The sequence below is a fragment of the Aquarana catesbeiana genome, linkage group LG03 (assembly GCF_042186555.1).
Source record: "Aquarana catesbeiana isolate 2022-GZ linkage group LG03, ASM4218655v1, whole genome shotgun sequence".
Taxonomy (NCBI): Eukaryota; Metazoa; Chordata; class Amphibia; order Anura; family Ranidae; genus Aquarana; species Aquarana catesbeiana.
This window is the reverse complement of record NC_133326.1, coordinates 510,656,174-510,677,525: the sequence shown is the minus strand read 5'-3', so window position 1 is coordinate 510,677,525 and position 21,352 is coordinate 510,656,174. Positions and strand designations below refer to the sequence as shown.

At 42.3% G+C, this 21,352-nt stretch overlaps 1 protein-coding gene across 3 annotated transcripts in view; it reads left to right on the top strand.

Moving 5' to 3' along the window:
• Positions 1 to 21,352, top strand: part of LOC141132572 (LON peptidase N-terminal domain and RING finger protein 1-like) — a 124,912-nt gene that overhangs the window by 94,596 nt on the left and 8,964 nt on the right. For 2 of the 3 annotated variants that reach the window (XM_073621142.1, XM_073621143.1), the window contains exons 9-10: positions 5,253 to 5,411; positions 9,504 to 9,816. In XM_073621142.1, the coding sequence (XP_073477243.1) occupies positions 5,253 to 5,411; positions 9,504 to 9,816 (472 nt within the window). The remainder of the gene's footprint in view (positions 1 to 5,252; positions 5,412 to 9,503; positions 9,817 to 21,352) is intronic. The other variant, XM_073621144.1, reaches the window with a different exon arrangement.

Below are 21,352 nucleotides of genomic sequence, written 5' to 3'. Positions count from 1 at the left end.
TGGGGACCCTGATATAAGGGGGGACTCTGGGGACCCTAATGTAAGGAATGGGGCTCTGGGGGACCCTGATGTAAGGGGGGCTTTGGAATCCTAATGTAAGGGGAGACTTTAGGGATCCTAATGAAAGTGGGGTTTCTAATGTAAGGGCAAACTCTGGGGACCCTGATTTAAGGAGGGGGAACTCTGAAGACCCTGATCTAAGGTGGGAAATCTGGGGACCCTGATTTAAGGAGAGGGGACACTTGGGACCCTGACGTAAGGGTGGGGTGACTCTGGGGACACTGATGAAAGGATAGGGGGACTCTGGGGATCCTGATGTAAGGGCGTGAACTTTGGGGACCCAAATAAAAGGGGTAAACTCTGATGTAAGGGTATTAGGCCCGGGGGGGGGGGGGGGATGCAGGCCTAAAGCTGTGCATGGGGCCCCAAAATTTCTGATGGCTTCCCTGTCCCCCACACACTGCAGATGTTCCGCTTACTGCTGCAGGATTGGATGTTGTTAGCTGGAGATGCAGCCGTCTCCGGCAAGCTTCAGTCAATTTGTGAAGAAAGGGTGTCTATGCAAGCCATCTTGCGCGCAACATCACTTCCTCCCTGCACCCCAGTCAATCTCCACATGGAACTAATGTTGGCAAGGTGAGAAAGCATCCCTGCATATGCTGCATTTGCAGCCTTTATTTTTTTGGGGGTGCAAGTAGCCGGTCTTGCCTGGGGCGCAAAATAGTCTAGCACCGGCCCTGAGTAAGCCAATAAAGGAGTCCTGTGAGGCTCTGAAATGTTGCCAAATGTAATTTTAATGTGTTGGAAACAGTTGGGTTCTGGACGTAATAGAAGGGTTAAAAAGGCAGTGCAGTGATTTATTATCACTTCTGTCTCGGTCAGGGTGTAATTTTCATGGATTTTGCATGTTCTCCATCTCCCTGTGCTTGTATGGATTTGCTCACACACTCAAAAAGACATGCTTGTAGGTTTTTTTGCTGCTGTCTAAAATTAGCCCTAGTATGATATTCTACTGAGCCTCACCATTTGTCTCAGCAGCAGATAAAGCACTTTGAGTTTCCAGGAAGAATAGCAATCTAGAAATATAAATCAAAGCGGTATTAAACGCAAAACAAAAATGAAATATAATGCAGGGTTTTTTTCCTTATAGTTTTTTTCCCTCTTGTTTTTACCCATGATCTAGCTAGGCAATAGAGTGCCCCCATTCTGGGTGAAGGAGCACAGGGGCATCTTTGGACATTAGCATTGTCAGTCTGGGGGGAGGGGAGTGTTAGATGTACTAGCAGATTTAGATAAACTAACAAAGCCAAACTGCAGTTATACAAGCAGTTACAGAAAGTTTTTTTTTTTTTTTTCTATGACTTTTGGGATAAAGTATTTTACATGAATAAATAAAAGCTGCTCATTATAAGCACCCCTGCCAGTGGTAAATGGTTTGTCCCAACACTCTAAACTGCTACATTTGCATGAGAGCTTATTCTTTTGAAAAACAACAGACTTACTGACCAGACCACCAGGTGAAAATAAAACAAAAGCCTAAAAAAAAACAAATGCAGCCATCACATCTAAGAATTGGTAAGCTACAATTTAATAAATGTTTGCTTTTGGGTTTAACACAACTTTAATATATAGTATTAAAAAAAAAACAGATGGAGTTGTTTCATCATTGGGCACATCATGGGTTCCAACTATGATAGGAAGAGTGAAGAAAGGGATTTTGGGTAGAGCGGTGGATTGTGGTTAGTAACTAGGTAGGAAGAGATAAAGGAAGAGATACGAGAGCCATATGAATAAAAACTACATTTAAAAACTTTAGTTTACACCGATTAAAAGAACAAAATAGTAGAAATGGCAAAGTTTCCTTTTAATGCAGAATACAATCACAACAGCTGGTGTGAAATGAAGGCAAACACACCAAAGATCCCCGCTCTTCTCCTTCAGAATGAATGCAGATGAGTCAAGGCATTAATATTGAAAAAAGATAATTACCATAACGGGAACAGTTTAAAAGAATAACAGAGTTCAGTAATTGTGGGGTCTCGGGTAATTATTCTTCTGCTGACATAGAGCCTCAGCAGGTGGATTTATACACTTACCCAGAGGTTCGCTGCAGTAATTAATGTTCCCAGATTGCTGTTTTTTTTTTCTGCTGACTTTAGAGCCTGAAAATGAGGCATGCCCTTGTAATTGACTTCCCCTGGTGTCAGTAACCTCATCTAGTCATGTGTGCTGCACGGTTTTGGAAAAGGTTCACCATAAATGGTATCTATAACACCAGTTTACAGGTACCCTGTAGCCAAACCTGAATATTTTGCATTTAAAGCTGAACTGTAGGCACATATAAAAAACACACAATACTATAGCTCTGTACTCCCTTAATGCATCATAAATATACATTTTTATAAGTACCGGAATTTGACTTGTTATCAGACCTGTGCAGTAGAACTCAGACTACAGGAGGGAGAAGCAGCACAAGGAGCCAATTGGTTGTACTGCCGTTCTCATGTGCTTACAAGGAACACGCAGATAGGAGGAGTGGGCAGAGTAAAAGCTTATAAGTCTGCTGCTACTCCTTTCACCAGCCACTCACAGGCTAGTGGAGTAACAGGACCCGTAGGTGTTACTGAACTCCAGTAGATTAAGATCAGGTCTCCTGTTCTGCCAGACAGGGTTGTGCTATGTAGCAGAGCTGTGTAAAGCGGGTTGCATGAAAAAAAACTGATCCGGTAGGAGCCGTTGTACTAACTATGTGAGTTTAGTACAGCAATCTCCCCCCCGCTGAGCTGTTCTGACAGGGGGGTGGCCTCCTGCCAGAACACTCCGCTCAGCGCCCTCTGCCATCACCTGAAAGCGCTAATTGGGAGTCTGACGGCTGATGGTTTTCCAGCATGCACATCTGAACCGCCGGCTTCTGTCGGACATACCAACATACACATGGGCCGAATGTTGGCCAGTTGTCTCCTGACATTTGGCCTGTGTGTACGGGGCTTTAGTCTCAGAAATACAAATCCTCTGATAGGTTAAAATATATTTCATCTCTGTTTTTGATGATTAAAGTGGCAATAAACCCAAAAACAAAGCTGTATTATTTTGTAGCATTCCAATCCTTCGATGTGATGGCTGCATTTGTTTTCTTTTTTAGACTTTTTTAGAAACAATTTGCTCCAGCAGGGGAAAAATTCCTTTCTGATCCCCCAAGAGGCAATCGCATATTCCCTGGATCAACTTTACCTATCCAGTTATATTATGTACCTTTAGGAAATAATCTAGTTTTTTTTTTTAAAGCAATTTACTGAGCTGGCCAGAATCAGCTTTTGAAGGAGTCTATTCCACATTTTCACAGCTCTTACTGTGAAGAAACCTTTCTGTATTTGGAGATTAAATCTCCTTTTCTCCAGACGTAAAGAGTGCCCCCTTGTCCTCTGTGATGAATTTAAAGTGAATAACTCAACACCAAGTTCACTATATATACCCGTTATGTATTTGTACATGTTGATCATATCCCCCCTTAATCTCCTCTTCTCAAGAGTGAATAAATTCAGTTCCTCTAATCTTTCCTCATAGCTGAGCTCCTCCATGCCTCTTATCAATTTGGTTGCCCTTCTCTGCACTTTCTCCAGTTCCCCGATATCCTTTTTGAGAACTGGTGCCCAAAACTGAACTGGATATTTCAGATGAGGTCTTACTAATTATTTGTACAGGGGCAAAATGATCTCTCTCTCTGGATTCCATACCTCTCTTAATACAATACCCTTGCCACTGGTCCCGGTGCCTTTTCCACTGATTCCCTTAATTATGGTCCCACAGCAGGACCATTTTATGTGTTCTGCAGCGGGCCCCCTTCCTGCATAGTTGCCAACCTTTCCAAAATATTTTCCGGGACACCTTTTTTTTGTTATGTGTACTTTCAGGCAGGCAACACCTTTGCGCCAGCCATACGCATATATGCAGCCTCTCAGCGGGTGGGCCTTAATGCCGTGAGGCTGCATATATGTGTACCAATAGCAACAAAGCTTTGGCGAGAGCATGCACCCTGCACGCTCCCAGCACAGTTACCAGTGGTAAGTTACTACTTGCGATCCGGAGCTTTCTGATTATGTGACCGATGTGACAGCCAATCATGGTGGTCACATGACCAAAATCCCCACCTCTGGCTCCTGGCATCAGAAACCTCTTAAAGGCACATCTTTGCACCACCCCCCCCTCTAACACATCTCTGTACCCACTTGCACATCTCTGCACTTCCAGTCCCCCCCCCCCCCCCCCCAGCACACCTTCAGCCCATAACATTTCTCTTTAACCCTCCCACCACTCACAGCAGTGTACTTTTGGTACCTTGGTCACCCCATGGCCACTCACCTTTGCTGCACATAATTATCAGCAGCTATGCAAATCTTGGCATCTCCCTCTGCCCCTCCAGCCAGCAATTCACCATGCACTGGGGGTGGAAGGGGTGGTCGGCAGCTCTGTGGTGCCTGCAGCATCTCCCTCTGCTCCCAGGTCTCCTCCCCCCCCCCATGGTGGCGAAATGCCAGGGACCAGTTGCATATGCGACCCTGGTAGTTCCACCATTGGCTTACAACCTGATATATCTGCATGGACAAGGAGAGAATACAAGTAAACAATAAATATCAAGCAATATCTTAGGTATAATGCTATTTTGTTATACCAGTTGAGGAGCAAAGATTTGGATAATCACCATAGAAAATTTTGTAGAACTGATCTTCTGTTTAGTCAGAAGTGCAGCTTTGCAGTCAGCAGGGAGCATGAGCGCGGCTGATTGCAGAGTAGCTCTAACTCAGCAGTGGTTGTGTCAGACCGCTGCAGAGAGATTGCTGCTTTAACAGAGAGTAGCAGTCTTTATCTTCAGCCTGCTGCTAGGAACCCTGTCAGAAAAATACAACTCCTATTATCTGCAACACAGCACACTTCTCTGATTAAGGGCCAGTTCACACCAGATGCACTTCCATGCAGGTCTGTTTTTTCTGCACCAATACAGTCAGTTCCGGTCAGTTTCTGGAAACTGACCAGAAACTGACAGCATGGAGTGAACTAGAGCCATTGGAATACATGGAAAACACTGTGCATGCATTTTTAGTGCAGAAAAAAAGCGCACGGAACTGAACGGAACTGCGTCTGGTGTGAACTGGCCCTAAGAGAAATAGCCGGGGGACAGCTTCTTCTGTTATTGGTTATAATGTGCATATTGTTAGATAAAGTATTCATCGTGTATGCATTTTTATCTCTTCCAGCCTGGTCAGCAATGTGCCAATCTTTGTGTGCACGGTGGCCTTTCCTGGAGTACCCTGTCCTCTCCATGTTTTTGAACCACGTTATCGCCTCATGATGCGTCGATGCCTTGAAACTGGGACCAAAAGCTTTGGCATGTGCCTTTATGAGAGTGGGAAGAGGTACCAGATATGTTGTCTCTGTTGCTCACATATTTATTGTGTTGTATTGTATTGTCTTCCAGGCTGTGGAGGATTAAAGCTCTTTTTCATCTATTTATAGGCCTGTACCACCATTTGTTGTGATTTCTGATTTCCTGCCTCCCACTCCAGTGCTCTATGCTGGAATAGATGGGTACCACCCGCACCCCTCATCACAAGTGTCCTCAGACAGACTTGTATTGCGTAGAAAGAGTAGGGGGGTGTCTGACCATGTCTGTCTGCTAGATCAGCCAAAATCTGAGCAGCGGGTGGCCCTGCAAGTACTGTCCTTAACAAAAGTTGATTCAAAAATCGACTGAGCCAGGTGGAATATTATTGGCCAAACAGTGTTTCTATCCTATGACGTGCAGTCACCGTTCGGGTATACAATAGCCGCCAGTGGACATTGTTCTATCCATGCTGTTAGCATTAATGAAGGTATCGATTGATTCTCACTGGCTGAACGAGAGGAAATCAAGCCGTGCACAGCTACCTTTAGATTATAGAAATAATGAGGAAATATAGCTAAACTATGGCTCTTTTGGGCTGCGCTGTCATAAGGCTATAAAATGAAGGTTGCTAATAAAATGTCTCTCTGACTGTATATCTGTCAATGTGAATTCAATTAGCTTGTAAAAGTTCTCTTCACCTTGACTGAAGATCCCTTATCTGGCTTTATCTCTGCAGCCAGTACAAAAAATAAGCTTGTACACAGAACTTGTTTTAATGTGTGTATGAGAACGGCATGAGTGTGTAAATGAGAACAGCCTTCTGGGGAAAACTGCTCCAGGTTGCCACCAGATGGCACTCCTGAGAGAGCTAGCTTCACATTTTGCTGAATAAGCAGCATATCTCATGTTGAATTCAGCAACCTTAGGAAGCAAATTTCTCTGTGGTCACCATTTTTGGTGCTCATGGTTCTGACATGTTCAGGAGCCACTCTGGTAAAGTATATGTTGCCCTAAATATTTTTTCCAGATGTATGTTCACATATGTGTATTTTATAAATCATAGTCTCCATCATTTTCATGTACGTTTTCCATTTGAAGTGTCTGTTTGATCTTGCCAATCACCTTTGTTCCAAACTGAGCACACAAAGCACAGAAGCTGATGTGTTCTTTGTGGTCAGTTTGCATCATTTAGTTGACCATTCAGAGGTACAGGACACTGTGCAGACACACAGCATGCCTGTATTGGGTTGTTTGGTGTAATTGTAGTAAGTTATAACAGTATTAGAAAATGTCTAAAATATTGTGTGTTCACAACTACTTTAAAGTGTATGCCCAACCAAAACTTTTTTTCTTAGTTTTGGATAGTGAGTAACGATGACAACCCCTGTCAAGTTTCTTCTGCTATCTGGGTCTCCATTTGATAGAGTAATCCCCACTTCCTGTTCTGCTGTCTGCTATGTACCATACAGGAAGATAGGGAAAATCTCCAACAGCATTATAGACAAAAAAATATATATTTTTTTAGTAGTGTAGGGCAAGGCTAGAATCACTTTCACATTTTTATTTCTGTTTCGCTGTGGCAGATTTACCTTAAATTCCTGTTGGGCAAAACAGAAGAAGGGAAATATCTTTATGGGCCAGTTCACACCATAGAAACGCAGTCCGGATGCGTTCCAGATGCTTTTCTGCATGCACGTTTTGATGCGTTCCAGTGCGTTTTGGTGCAGTCCAGTGCACCCCCCTCTTTTTTTTAACCTTAAATAAGGACATGTGTGTTCCAGTGTGTTTTTTGTGCATTTAGGTGCATTACAGTGCATTTTTGATGCGTTTTACAGCGTTCCAGTACAGTCCAGTGCAGGAAAAATGCGGCATGTTGTACCTTTTTTACTGGAACGCACTGGAACTTCAAGCACTGATGTGAACTATGCCATTGAAAACCATATAACCTACTTTCTATGCGTTTTTAATGCAGAAAAAAAAATGCATTGGACTGCATGTGGGGTGAACTGGCTCTAAAGGAGAAGTGTGGGCTAAAAACAAACATATATATTAAATTATATGGCTGCAGCATCGGTGTAATGCTGCAGTTGTCTTAACACCAAGAAACTAGTGATCAAATGACCACAGATTGTTCAATTCTCGGTCTGCTCTGAGCAGAGAGTGGTGACTGTCAGTCACTGATTCTCTGCTCTGCCACTCCAGCGCTCACTGGAGCACCCAGCTGGCGAAGGGGCAGGACCGGCTGGCTCAGGCACTCATCTTTGTGCTGAGAGGCTGAGCCAGCTGCCAGGCAGGCATCTGGGTGGATCCCGTCATCATTGTCGGGATCCTGCCAGAGCCTGGAGCAGCTCTGTGACATCAGCTAAAGCCCACGGTCGGCTAATTCTGGGTCACTTGAGAGCACAACTAAATGAACTCCTGTGACCCAGAAGAGAAGTTAGCTAAAAAAGCTTTGACATACTTCTCTGTTAATAGAGCCCTAGATAGCAGTAAAACCTGACAGGAGTTGCAGCTCTTTCCCACTTTATCTAATTCTAGGAAAAAAGTTTTTGGTTCGACAACCTGAGGTTGTCAAAACCAGCCATGCCCTGGCAAAGCTACAGCAAGCAGGACAAGTCACAGCTATTTGTAAGAAAATATGTTAATTAGTGCCCACTGTTGGAATATTGCCAGGAGGAAGTAAATTTAAATATTTGACTCATGAGGAGATTATAGAACTTTAGACTAATGATTATTAAGTGAGGGCACTCATATAGGCTTGCTGGGTTGCTGTCATTGGATAGTGGACATCTGGCACCGTTGGGCACAGAAGAAGGTTTTCATTTTATTAAAGATAATGTAAACACCTTCTGTTGGCTGCTGATAAGCAGGTTTAGCATAAAAACTTTAAAAACGCTGACAGACTTTGGAGATCCTCAGGAAACCTAACTAGAAACGTCTGAAGAGCTGAGGGTAAGGTGTTAATTACTCATACATTCATGCTGTTTTGATATCATTCTTTATACATGCTCTCGGGCTGTTCGCTATTAATTTCCTGTCCTTGGTAACTGTCACCATAGATGGTGTCCCCATTGACTTCCATTATCACAATCCAAATATTTTTTAAAATATGCTGTTAAAAGAGAATGTGTCCATGTCCTTTTCATGTACAAAGTGACATGTTGGCTTTACAAGCCACTTTTTTCCTGCCAGCTGAGTTACCTTCGCAACATGCTCGCCTGTACCAGGTATTTTCGAGTACGAGGAGCATGTGACCTTCTCCCTTTCATCCTAAGATGCAGTGTTTGGGTGTGAGTGGCTTGTCACTAAGCCTGAACTCCGGCATGATACATCATTCACCCTGTGTAAGCTCCTATACAAATCAACCTAGTACTTACAAAGGATTCGACCCAGAGCTCCAGTAAGCAAAGAAAGCGGCAGGACAGCATGCCTAAGCATCAGTGGTTGGGTGAGTGGGTGACTTGTCAAGACAACCTGCCGTTTTACTCTGAATGACTTTATAATGCTCTTTGGCAAAATAATGTCCAAAGGTAAATTAAACCCTTTATTTGCTAATTAGGAGGCTGTTGGCAGCACTTACGTTGTGTTCTGCTTGTGTCCCCCTATTGCTGGCCTTTCGTTCCATTGTATAGGTGGTTTTTTGGCTTCCAGGGTCCTATAGTGCCCCACCAGAGCCACCTTTACATACATGCTCACTTCCGCCACTTCCTGCACTAAACATATACAGCTAGCCCAGATGCTAAAATTGATGGGACATGTTCCCCTGAAGCGAGAATCAGAAGCTTTTCTTTTTTCATTGGGAGTGGGCACACCATGACCAGAAGTTCAGGGAAACTGCATGGAGGAAACAGGAGGCAGCACCATTTATGTGTGTGTTTAGTATCATTGTGGTAAGAGGGATGTATCTGTAAAAAAAAGGTGCGGCTTTAGTGTTACTTAAAAGTTAAAGAAAAAATTATGATCCAGGCAATTGAGCTGACTTTCTTTGAGGGGTCAGACAGAATTTCTTTTCCTTTCTATGTGGCAAAATTGGCAATAGTTGCCCAGGATGTGCAAACTGGCTTGCTTGTGTATAAGTGGTATGTTTGTCTTCAAGAATCACAGCGAATTCTCCTCTGTCTAGCTTTGCAGACTATGGTTGCATGTTGGAGATCTTGCACTTGGACTATTTGCCTGATGGCCGGTCACTGGTGGAGACAATTGGCAGGAGACGTTTCCGTGTGCTGCAGAGAGGTCAGTTGGATGGTTATCACAAAGCGGAGATAGAGTACCTGTCAGACATGAAGGTGGAGGGAGAAGAGTTGGAGGAGCTGCAGAGATTACATGACATGGTATACCAACAACTGGAGGAATGCTTCTCACAGCAGAGAGGAAGTCTGCCCCGACGTATCTTCATGCATCACACCAGCCCACCTCCAAAGGAAGACAACATACAGGTCAGTGTGCAGAACAAAATGGCTGCATATAACTCAGATTTTAAAGGATGCCTCTACCAGTGAAAAAAATATGGAGGTTGTCATAAGTGACAGACTGAAAATGCTATTTCTATGGTGGTGATCCTGTGGCTGCAGAACTCTCTAGGTTACTCACATAAAACAAAAGTGTCATGTTAAATTTTGACTTCGATCTGCCTTTCCTAATCAGCAGTGCCTTGAAGTATTGAAAGCAGAACAGCCAGGCAACTAGCATTTTCAGATCAAGGTCATCAACAGCATTCTTTGTATTTCTCTCAGCACTGGTTTGCTTTAAAGCCCAACTCCAGGAAAATAAAGAAATTTCACCCTTGCACTGCAGTGGGTAATTGCGCAATATGTGTATGATTATTATGTACTTTATTACTTGCTATAGAGAGCTCTCCAACTTTCCCCATTCACTCCAAATTTGTGGGTAGAGCCTCAGCTTCACGTACCATACAAGGACATTAATCCTACATGGTATGCTAAGGAGGCTGGAATGCAACTGGAGCTGGTCGCATCTTGGAATGTGAGAAACAATCACTACGCTGGAAGGAGCCTGATGGAGCAAGTTGTAAGGTAACTATTTACTCCCTAATCCTCTGCCCCTAGACTAAACAATCTTTTAACCCTTGCAGTGCGGGTGTTCCCTCTGAAAGGGTCAATTTTTTTATTTTTCCTGGAGTTGAACTTTAAAGCAAAACAGCAGGCACAATGTAAAATCATAATAGAAGAAATAGCCGGCAACCCAAGAGCTTCTTCTTGCAAAATTTATTAAGCACAACAGCAATGTACAATCCACATAATTCTTATGTAATGTAAAATCATCCCAAAGCATTGTTAGAGCTCTGTTGGATCCCAAAAATGGAGGATCTTCTGGTATACTGTATGGCATTGCCGTCTTTATAGTGAATTCATTCCTGTTATTCAGTTAGGTAGATTGGGTAAGAATATGGGTGGGTAGTCGACCAACTGTGGCCACCTGCTCCTAAACCTGGTATCAGGCTGATATAGTGATGTTGGGCACAGTCAGACAGCCCTCATATCAAAAGTAGCCCAATTTGGTCTACTCAATAGCACAAGCCTGTCATCCCCAGTAGGCAAAACGGTGGCCTAGGCAGCTGTGATTCAGCAGCCATAATAGTAGTTGCTGGATTGGTACAATAATAAAAAAAAGAATAAACCTGAAATATTAATAGGTAGAAGCATTACTAGTACATGTAAGAATTTTCATTTTTGCCTGGAGTTTTACTTTTTCTTTTTTAATATTTTTATTGAATTTCAAATGAAAGTACAACCATTGATTGACAAGATCATACTATTGAATTGCAATGGGGGTTATTTACTTAAGGCAAATCCACTTTGCTCTCCAAGTGCACTTGAAAGTGCACTGAAAGTGCACTTGAAAGTAAAGTCACTGCAGATCCGAGGGGGATATGCAAGGAAAATAAAAAACAGCATTTTAGCTTGCACATGATTGGATGATAAAATCATCAGAGCTTCCACTCATTTCAGATCTACCCCTTAGATTTAGAGCGACTGCACTTCCAAGTGCACTTTCAGTGCACTTTCAAGTGCACTTGCAGTGCAAAGTGGATTTACCTTTCGTAAATAACCCTCAATGTATTCTTAATTAACATTTACAGTGTTAGACAAATGTCAGGCGTAGAGCTGTCAGACCAGTAAAACACATAGTAGTCAACAGAGAATGAAAAAGGTCAAGTTCTGAGGTTACATCTGACAATATAACATTTGGTAAGTATTCAAATAAATAACCTATAAAGAAGACATCTATTTGAGAACTGCATCCTGATTATACTGGAATTCACATCTAGGAGAACAGCAGGTGAAGTATATGGGATGGCCATTAGGAAAATGACAAATGATGTATTGGCTATATGGCAGGAAGGAAAAAAAAAGGGAAGAAAGAGAGACCAGGAATAAAGGCTTTACACAGTACTAGTGAGTGGTTATGGGAACGGTTCAAACCTCAAGCCCACCTTTTGTGGGTAGGCTGCCTCTCCCTTTCCCAGAAGTTCTACTTTTAAGTTTACTGTACATGTTACAATCTGACTGTATAATCTCCTTTGGGTCTACAAACAAAAACTGTATGTAGTGCAAGGGTCTGCCTGATTGAATACAGATTGATTGGGTAGTTTGGGTAGGTCCTCATATTACATCTTTTTGGTAAATCGAAAGTTAATACGAAGATTGTATACACTAATTGTAATGTGTTTAGTGAGCTTAAGAGTTCATTTCATGTTTTCAAGAAAAAGGACTTCCCAGAAATAATTGCAACTGCTTATATGTGTATATCATAAATCTTAAAAGTTCATATCCGGTGATCCATAAGACTAAAGCAATGCTCTTCAGTGTATTAAACACAGAATATCTCACAATTTATAGTAGTACACCCTGTGACAGGTCCCACTGGAAAGTAATCACATTGAGTGTTCATTAGGGGGCTTGACGGATAGAGTATAACAACCTTCACCGCACCACGTGATTCCATTCCCCTCAGAACTTGCACTCACCAGATTAAAATGGGGTAAACGCTTTTAGGGTATGTCTTTCCCGTTAACAGCCACATTTAGGAAGGCCACTTCATCAATACTCCTGAATGGTTGAAGCGTGTCCCTCACCCCGTCTGGTCATTCAATCTCCCGCTGACAGTCTAATTATCTTCACACTAAAACGACCAAACTATTCAGAGATATTGGCAGTTGAAATTTTATGTAAATTTTACATTTTTCTGCTGGGATTTTTTTTTTTTTTTTTTGTGGTTTTTTTTTTTTGTTTTTTTGTTTACCTCCTCTGGCCAAATCTGGACTGTTGCAGCTAACTTCAGCAGGGTAATTTGTAGAAGGAAGAGAAGGAGTCCAAATGCTCTGTAGAGTTTATGAAACTGTGGTATAGTTGAAAAGTACACTGCCTCTAATCACACATTGTGTTTTTACTGAAATAATCACATGGCACAAGGGGGTAGGGCTTTGAATTAAAGATAAGTCCTAGTGTACAGCTTTTTAAAGCTTGGCTCAAGAGGTGACTTTCAATAGATCGCAGCAAGGTAGCTGCTCTGCTGCGCACGAAACCCTGACCCAGAATCTTATATGTGATTGAAGCATCTGTGTGTTGTAACATGGAGGGGTCTTTCTTCCCACAGCACTAAACTTTAAAATTTCCTGTTGAAAAAAATCATATTTTAATATGGAGAGCCAGTGATCACCAGCCAGCCACTTGTAATAGTCTTTATTGATCTCTTAAAACACAAAGAGTCTTCAAAAAAATAAAGGCAAACAGTCCATAGTCCTGGTATAATTAAGACCAAAATATGGTTCACCGCCAGTACCTCAGTCCCACACTTGGGCTTAGGATTCGTGTCTGTTCCGGGGTGCAAGACAAGTCACAGGAGCTCAGACAGCCCACACTTTCTCACAACTAGAGATTACTCCACTCCACCTCATATATGGGTGCTGACTCCTTCCTGCTACTTATCAAACTTCCCTTGCAGATGGGTTAGCCCTTCTGGGACCAAAGGCCCTGTAATCAGAGCTTGGAGGTTCTTTCCCACCCAGAGTTGCTCCCAGTCTCTGAATTCCGGGTCCCAAATGAGGACTTACCAGTCCTCTCCTCTTTGACTGAACTGCCTTGAAACGCTTCAACCTGCATGGATGAGAATGAGAACCCCTGAGTACTATAAAATGCCTCTTGTACTCTCCCTTAAAAAGGATGACAACCCAAATATTGGGAAATATATCTCCTGCCCAGGACCCATCCCTGGTGTCCTGTACAATATTTTAATTTATTCTTTTAAAGTTATGATCAAAAGAAATTAATTACAAAACTACTATACATTTCCTTTTATACATCAACACATAATTAAAAAGAAACATTAAATTCATGAGTCTAAAGTTTCCTTTGAAAGCTAAACTCTAGACAGGTATAAAAGACACAAATTGCTGCTCTGTAATCATTAATACAGTGGTGAATGCATTTTTAAATACAAGCAGTGTAAGTACCTGAATTGATCTGACATCAGCCTGTTGCAGGCAGGAAGAGAAAGCAGACTGACAGAGATCACCGCAGTGCTGCTTGTTCTTGTTAATGTCTACTCGCAGGCTTGGGTGGGTCCAGGACAACCTAGTCTCAAAGGAAGTGAGTTGAACGGCACTAGCCATCAGTGGCTGAAAACATAGGAGGTTATTTACTGAAGGCAAATCCACTTTGCACTATAAGTGCACTTGGAAGTTCAGTTGCTGTAGAGCTGAGGGGGACATGCAAGATAAATAAAAACCAGCATTTTAGCTTGCACATGATTGGATAATAAAATCAGCAGAGCTTCCCCTCATTTCAGATCTATCCCCTCAGATTTAAAGCGACTGCAGTTCCAAGTGCACTTGTAGTGCAAAGTGGATTTGCCTTTCCTAAATAACCCCCATAGTGTGGTAGAGACTTCTGGATTGAAGTTGAATATTGCAGCAAAAGCTGGTTTTGTTATTTTATCACTAAATGGGCTGCTTGTTTTGATCTTATTATTTTTGGTTGGATTTCTGCTTTAATGATTTCAATAGCTCCTCGTCATGGAAAAAAAAAAAAACCTGTCCAGCTTTTCATTTTTTGCAATGACCTCTGGCCTGAGCGGTATTCACTAAACAGCCAACACAGCTTAAAGTTTGAGCGTTAATTTATGGGAAAAGACAGGAGAAATGACAGATGGAACATTTTATCTTCTGACAGACACATCTGTGTCGTCCCTCCCCTGCTCTCTATCACTCCCTCTTAAACACACACTGTTCTGACACCGCGTTCTATTACTGTCCCTCTGCTCTGCAGGTATACTAATGATTGTTAAGCCGTACACAGCATTGCCACCGCGCATTAATCTTGTCCCGCTGCACCGCTGCAGCAGTCGCAAGCATCTCATGCAAAGTAGTGCTGGCACTTGGCACAGTGCAAGGCTCATTTATTCCAAAAATGACTTTTTTAAAAGCATAAACACACAGTTGTTTTGAGTAATGTAAATATCACTACAAAATGATTTCATTAAATTGCTTTGGTAATGAACTGAAGTGGTAATGTGATTGCAGCAGTGTTAAAAAGCATTTTTTTGTTCCTAGCTGAGTTAAGGTTTGATGTTTAATCATCAGTCTGACAATTTAAAGGATCTGGTAATAAGGCAGGGTGGCACAATGGCCTGGCACATATGTCTTTGAAATTAGAGCCCTGGGTGGCCCTGCAAGCACCACTTAGCTTGGCAAAAGTCAAATTGAAAATTGACTAAGCCGGGTGGAAAATTATCACCCAAACAGTGAGCGCATCTTATTAAATAAAGTCATTGGGTTATTTACGAAAGGCAAATTCACTTTGCACTGCAAGTGCACTTGATAATGCAGTCGCTGTAGATCCCAGGGGGACATGCAAGGAAAATAATAAACAGCATTTTAGCTTGCACATGATTGGATGATAAAATCAGCAGAGCTTCCACTCATTTCAGATCTACCCCTTAGATTCAGAGCGACTGCACTTTCAAGTGCACTTGCAGTGCAAATTGAATTTGCCTTTCGTAAATAAACCCCATTGCTCTACAATGCCAGCTGCTGTGGGTGCCGAAATACAATGAAGATTCCTCCATCTATGATGTTAGCATACATGGGGGAATCAAGTGATTTTCTCTCTTTCGCAGGCTAAATGCCTAAACTACGATCCGTCTATGCCCAGCCCTATACATGTAGAGAATCCTCTGAAACAGATAGCCACATGCTGAAAAATACAGATAACTTTTTGTTATTCTGGGTTGATTCTCACATGACATAAATGCATCGCAAGAGGTGGCCAGGAGAACGTTGTTGCTTAGTTTCCTGTCACCACTGTAATTATCTATATTTTCCCTGAATTCCTGTCAGTATAGCTATAAAGTAATTTCAGTTCAGAGCATGCTACATCTTATGTGAGTTTCTTCCTGTAATCATTATAATGGAAACATGAGATATACAGTACTTTACTGATGGCACCATCTTTGATGTCACTACAACACCAAGCCTTTGCATCCTTTATTGAAGTCTGTGTGTGTGTGGTTATAAGAAGGGTTTGGTGTGTAAGATGAAAAAATGTAGGTCTTTATTTTGGAGTAGTATCGTCTGGCTAATGCCAGTAACAGCTAATGAGCATGCATAGAGATTCTAAACACTGCATATTTTAGTTTTAGATATAAGTATGGAAGGGTTATTGTTTGCTGCCTGTGTCCTTCTAGGAAGTCTCCCCTATACTTTCTGCCCTGGAGACACAACAAAAAATAAGAGGCATGCTCTCAAAGTGAACAGAATTGTCACAGGAACAGATGCTCCCCTTAGAACAGCTGTCTCGTGGCAGCCAATCTTTCCAGGGACTGGGGGTTTGGACTGGATATTTACAGACTGGATATGCCTCAGCCCCCTTCACACCACAACCCCCCTTTATAGTGTCCACAGTTCCACCCTCCATTTAAAGCAGTCCCCTTTACATTAATGTAATGGGTGCTGCACTATAAAGGGGCACTGTGATGTAACATGGACTGCTTAGTAAAGGGGAATTGCACTGTAAAGGGGGTACTGTAAAATAAAGGTGACTGCACTGTAAAGGGGTACTATAATGATTACAGTGTCCCTTTACAGTGCATTCCCTTTTCTATCAGTGTCCCTTGCAATCACAGTCCCCTGTCTCTGTTCCCCTTGCAGTCATGCCCCCCCCCCCCCCTCTCTCGTTGCCCCATCACAGTGCCCTATTTCAGTCTCTGCCTCCCCAGAACAGTCCTACCTGTGGCAGAGTAGAGGCAGTTTTCAGCCGTGTGTCTTCTCCCCGGTCTCCCCCCAACGCCGATGTCAGCAGGGCAGGGGGTGGGAGGAACTGCAGATCTGGATGGAGGGCAGGAGCTGCCAAAACGTATGTTAACAAGTGGGTGATTACCCGCTTGTTAATTTGAAAGACTCCTGCTCTTTAGGGCAGGTCTCCAGATCCAGGAGAAGACACATGTGCTCAGGGAAACAGATGCACAACAGGAGGTGAGCGGCAACTGCGATCTGTGATAGTCCTGATGGGACCACCGTTGCTGCTCACCTCCAACTGCGTCCCACTGCATGGCCTGGCCATCAACAGGCCACGGACTGGTACCGGTCCATGGCCCAGGGGTTGGGGACCCCTGCCATAGAGCATTTTTCCTCACTTCTTGCTTTGGTGTACACTAAAAATTTTTTGGATTTCCTCTCACTCTCGGTCTCGATGACAGCAGTCTACAAAACAGATAAAGGGGTGAATCTCCCCAGGAGGGACATAGACCACTATGAAAAAATTAACGTAGGATTTATTTATCTCTTCTGTACTCTATCTTTTAAAGCGGTTGTATACCCGCTGACATTTTTTTTTTTTTTTTCACCCCTGTAAGGCAAAAGGCATAATGAGCTAGTATGCACCGCATACTAGCTCATTATGAGATACTTACCTTAGAACGAGGCTTCGGTATCTCTACCTGGTCCACGCCGAGGGAGCTGTCATGTTGCCTCGGCGTGTCTTCCGGGTATCGTGGCTCCAGCGCTGTGAGTGGCTGAAACCGCGATGTCGTCACTCCCACGCATGCGCGCGGGAGATTTCTTCCCCGGCAAGGTCCGGCAGCTGCCGGGCTTTCAGCCGAGAATCCCCTGTGCACATGTGCCGCTGCAGTCAGCGGCTCATAGCAAGGGGAATATCTCCTAAACCATACAGGTTTAGGAGATATTTTTTTTACCTACAGGTAAGCCTTATTATAGGCTTACCTGTAGGTAAAAGTTAACAAATAGACTATACAACCACTTTAACTACATTGAAAAAAAAAAAAAAAATTTACATACGCTTTAAAATTACATTGAAGTCTCACACCTTTTTATCTCTTTTTGGTTCTGTAGCCACCACGTGTTACCTGATTTGCTCTTGGAAATGCCCTACAGCCCTTTCTGTTAGTGAAAATGCTGGGGAAGCTCAGTTTCTTAAATTCCTTCCCAGCATATTTAGGTGACTGTAGTGGCAGAAATGATGGAGTGACAAATCAGTGGGCACCATAGTGGACCTTATACTCAGAAAATGTTGCTGAAGACTGATAAGAGTGTAGCTTCCTAACCTTTTAGTTTAGTTTTCTTTCTTCCAACAAGTCCAAGTCTCAGCAAACAACCCGTGGAACCGTTAATATGTGAAAAATTGTCACGGTCAGGAGGGCACAGCCAAGTAAATATAAAAGAGATCTTAAAAAGGTGAATTCTAGGCAAATCTGTATATATAAAAATGTGTTTGTTAAAGTTGACCTCCAGCCTTATCTTCAGTGTTGTACAGACTCATCTGGACTGAAATAGCTTTCTTTGATTTTACTGCATGCTCTGAGCTTCTCACAGTGTGAATTAAAAACTGCAGCAAGTCAGATAGAGCACACCTAATTGAAGAACATCCAGCTCCTTCCTTGCCAAGCCTTGCTGCCCCTGGCTTGCCTTTTTCATTCATTGGATTTCAGTTCTTTCAATCACGCAGGCTCAGGATCACAAATGGGTGTAACCTGTTATGATCTGCATGCAAATGCAGAATGCAGTCTGCCCAGAAACGCCCACTCCTCCAGACTGACATCTATATATGAAAGCATTTCCATATTTGCTTAACTCATCCCAGAAGCCAACCCACTGCATGCATCAGGACTGAGCCAAGGTGCTGTGATGCCTTCAGAGAGCTGTGTACAACACCCTGCTTGCCTCTCCATCCAGTCATGATCCGCCTGCATTGCATAGAAAAGCACAGAGACCTAATGATGAGATCACTCTAAAATTAGTTATAGAATTGAAAACGGACAAGATTTTTTAAAATTTAATTAGCATTTGTATGGAGCAGGGAAGGCAAAATAATAACAGGCTAAACTTCAGATTAGAAACAAAATTATGTGTTTTTAAATGCAACTAGTAGTGAAGCTTGCAGAAATAATGAAGAGGTTTGGAGAGTAATTGATTGGCTGGAATGTATAAAAGCACGTTCCCTTGCTTTTAACATGAATTTAATAAAGACCCATTGAATTGAAATGAGTTGTCTGTATACACAGTTCTCTTGCACCTGCACTACTTCAATTTTAATAGAATAAATGAAATCTTGGGTTTTACTTGAAGGTGCTGATCATGTCTGCAAGCTTGATTAAATGTTATCCTGCTAGAACACCTGGACCATGCACAGCAGACTAGTAACTAGAGTGAGTTGATTAAAAATTAGATGGTTGTATCTCTCTTTGTAAAGAAGCTGAATTTTGACTTGGCCTCTTGTGATCGTATATACTGCAGCACTCACACTAGGAAAGGGAAGGCCAGCATTAGGGAGCCAATCAGTGTGCTGCAGTGAACAGGAGCTGACAATTATTTTTTTTTTTTTATAATTGTATTTTTATTAAATTATAAAAGAAAATATACAATCTTGTTTCGCATTATACATTACACTAGCAATGGCAGCGCAAAGTTAACAAACATATTGAAATATTGAAATAAAAAAGAAAAACAAACATCAAAAGGGAAAAAGAAAGATAATTGCAAACAAATGATGTCCATGGATACAGGGCACAGGGTGAACCATATCACTTCTTAACAGTATTGACAATTACATTTTAAAAGGAGGATAGGGCAGAGGGAGGAGCTCATCAAGCTGCTTCTGCTCCTACACTGTCTAATCACAAGCTAAAGCCAGGAAGGTGTCAAAGCTGTATTGCTTATCTGTAGGTTAGGTCACCATCCTGGCTAAGGATGAGCTCCGGCGTGTTCGCACAGCCCACGTGCAGAGCCCACCAGGAAGTCGGCACTGCGCTAATCACAGGCAGTGAGACATTGTCCCGATGGGTGGCTGCAGAGATCAGGAAATGTCTCACTGCCTGTGATTTGCGCAGCACCAAGCCGACTTCCTGGCGGGCTCTGCACGTGGGCTGTGCGAACTCGCCGGAGCTTATCCTTAATCCTGGCTCTGCAGTCTAAAATTGTCTAAGGACTGAAATACAAATCCCTTTTCCAGTAACAGCTCCAAAATATGAATTGCAGTGGTATATATATAGCTGTTTACCTGAAATCTAGTTTTAAATGTAATCTTAAACCAATTCACACAAATCAGGTATGCTATATGTAAAACTATTATAAAGGTGATGCTGGGCTTTAAGCTTGTCTTTGGCAAAGCAGGGGTTAATGGCAGCTGTTAGTGGATTCAGCACAGCGTGGAGATCTGTCCCCACTACATGCACCCTGCAGTGCTTATCCTTGCCCACACAGTCGGCTCTTGAAAGCGAGATTGATGCTCCTGTCCATTAAAAGCCGCCAGGTGCTTGCAAGCAAATGACTGGAAAATTTTCTCAAAACCAAAATAGCATACTTAAAGACTCCAAGGGGACACTTCTATCCAAATAGGAGATCATAAGTTCCTGTTTTAGTATCTCAGTTTTATTTTCCTTTTAATAATGTGGCAGCAAAGAATAGACAAGGTGAATTAGAGTGTGAACCTGAGGAAGGTATGCTTTTCTCTTGTAAGGACAAATGATTTACGTATTGTGATAACAGAAAAACAAGCCAAACTTGGTATAATGGAGAAAATACAGCTGACTTTGGTAATATAGGTAAACAGATAATGGAAAAGGTTATACCTACTCACATCATTATAGTGCTGTAGACCAACAAGGAGATTATAGCTGTCCTTGTTCAGTTTCTAGGGCAGGCAGGTGAAAGGGCAAGTCATGCAAAAGCAGTGGTTATAATAAACTTTTTAAGCATTTGTACGGGCATGGTCCAAATTTACCTCCAAATATCCCTCCACTTGAGCATACCCCTGTATTATTTTTTTCTTTAACCTTGCTTCTGTACTAATAAATGGCTATTTTTCTTGTGATCGTATGACTTTTTGCAGGGGCAGCTACTGGGAGGAGGGATAAGAGGGTGCTCAAGGTTGGTTTCTATTGATAGTATGTGGGCTTTTGGAAGTCAAGACAGCATCTTTGTTTTTGTGGAAAATGAATCAATGTATACGCATGTGGAGAGGAACACTTGGGGTGGGGGTTAGCGTAGTTCTGTAGTCTAGCAGAGGAAAACTCAGGCAGAGATGGCAACAATGCTTGGGATTTCAATGCAGTAGAGGCAATGTTGTAATCGAACAACAAGATCTCTGGCAGTATCTCCAGGTTTTTTTTTGTACTTGCATAATTTTTCAAAGGACAAAAAACAAAAATAGCATGTATTATAGAGATGTACTGCAATTTTTGTTAAATTTTGTTCAGGCATACAATGGTGGATTAATACTTTATACATGTCCACAGCTGCATGTCAATCCCTGCAACATGTTGGGATAATCATGAACTATTAAATGATAAGTATATAATAGATAATTATGTTGCCATTAGTAGTACAGCTATGAGAGTGAAAAAATTGATAAACTGGAGCGTACACAAGTTAATTTCACCCCTAATGCATTCGCTTCAGAACCCAGATCAGCCCCAAAATATACACTTCAAACCTCAGTA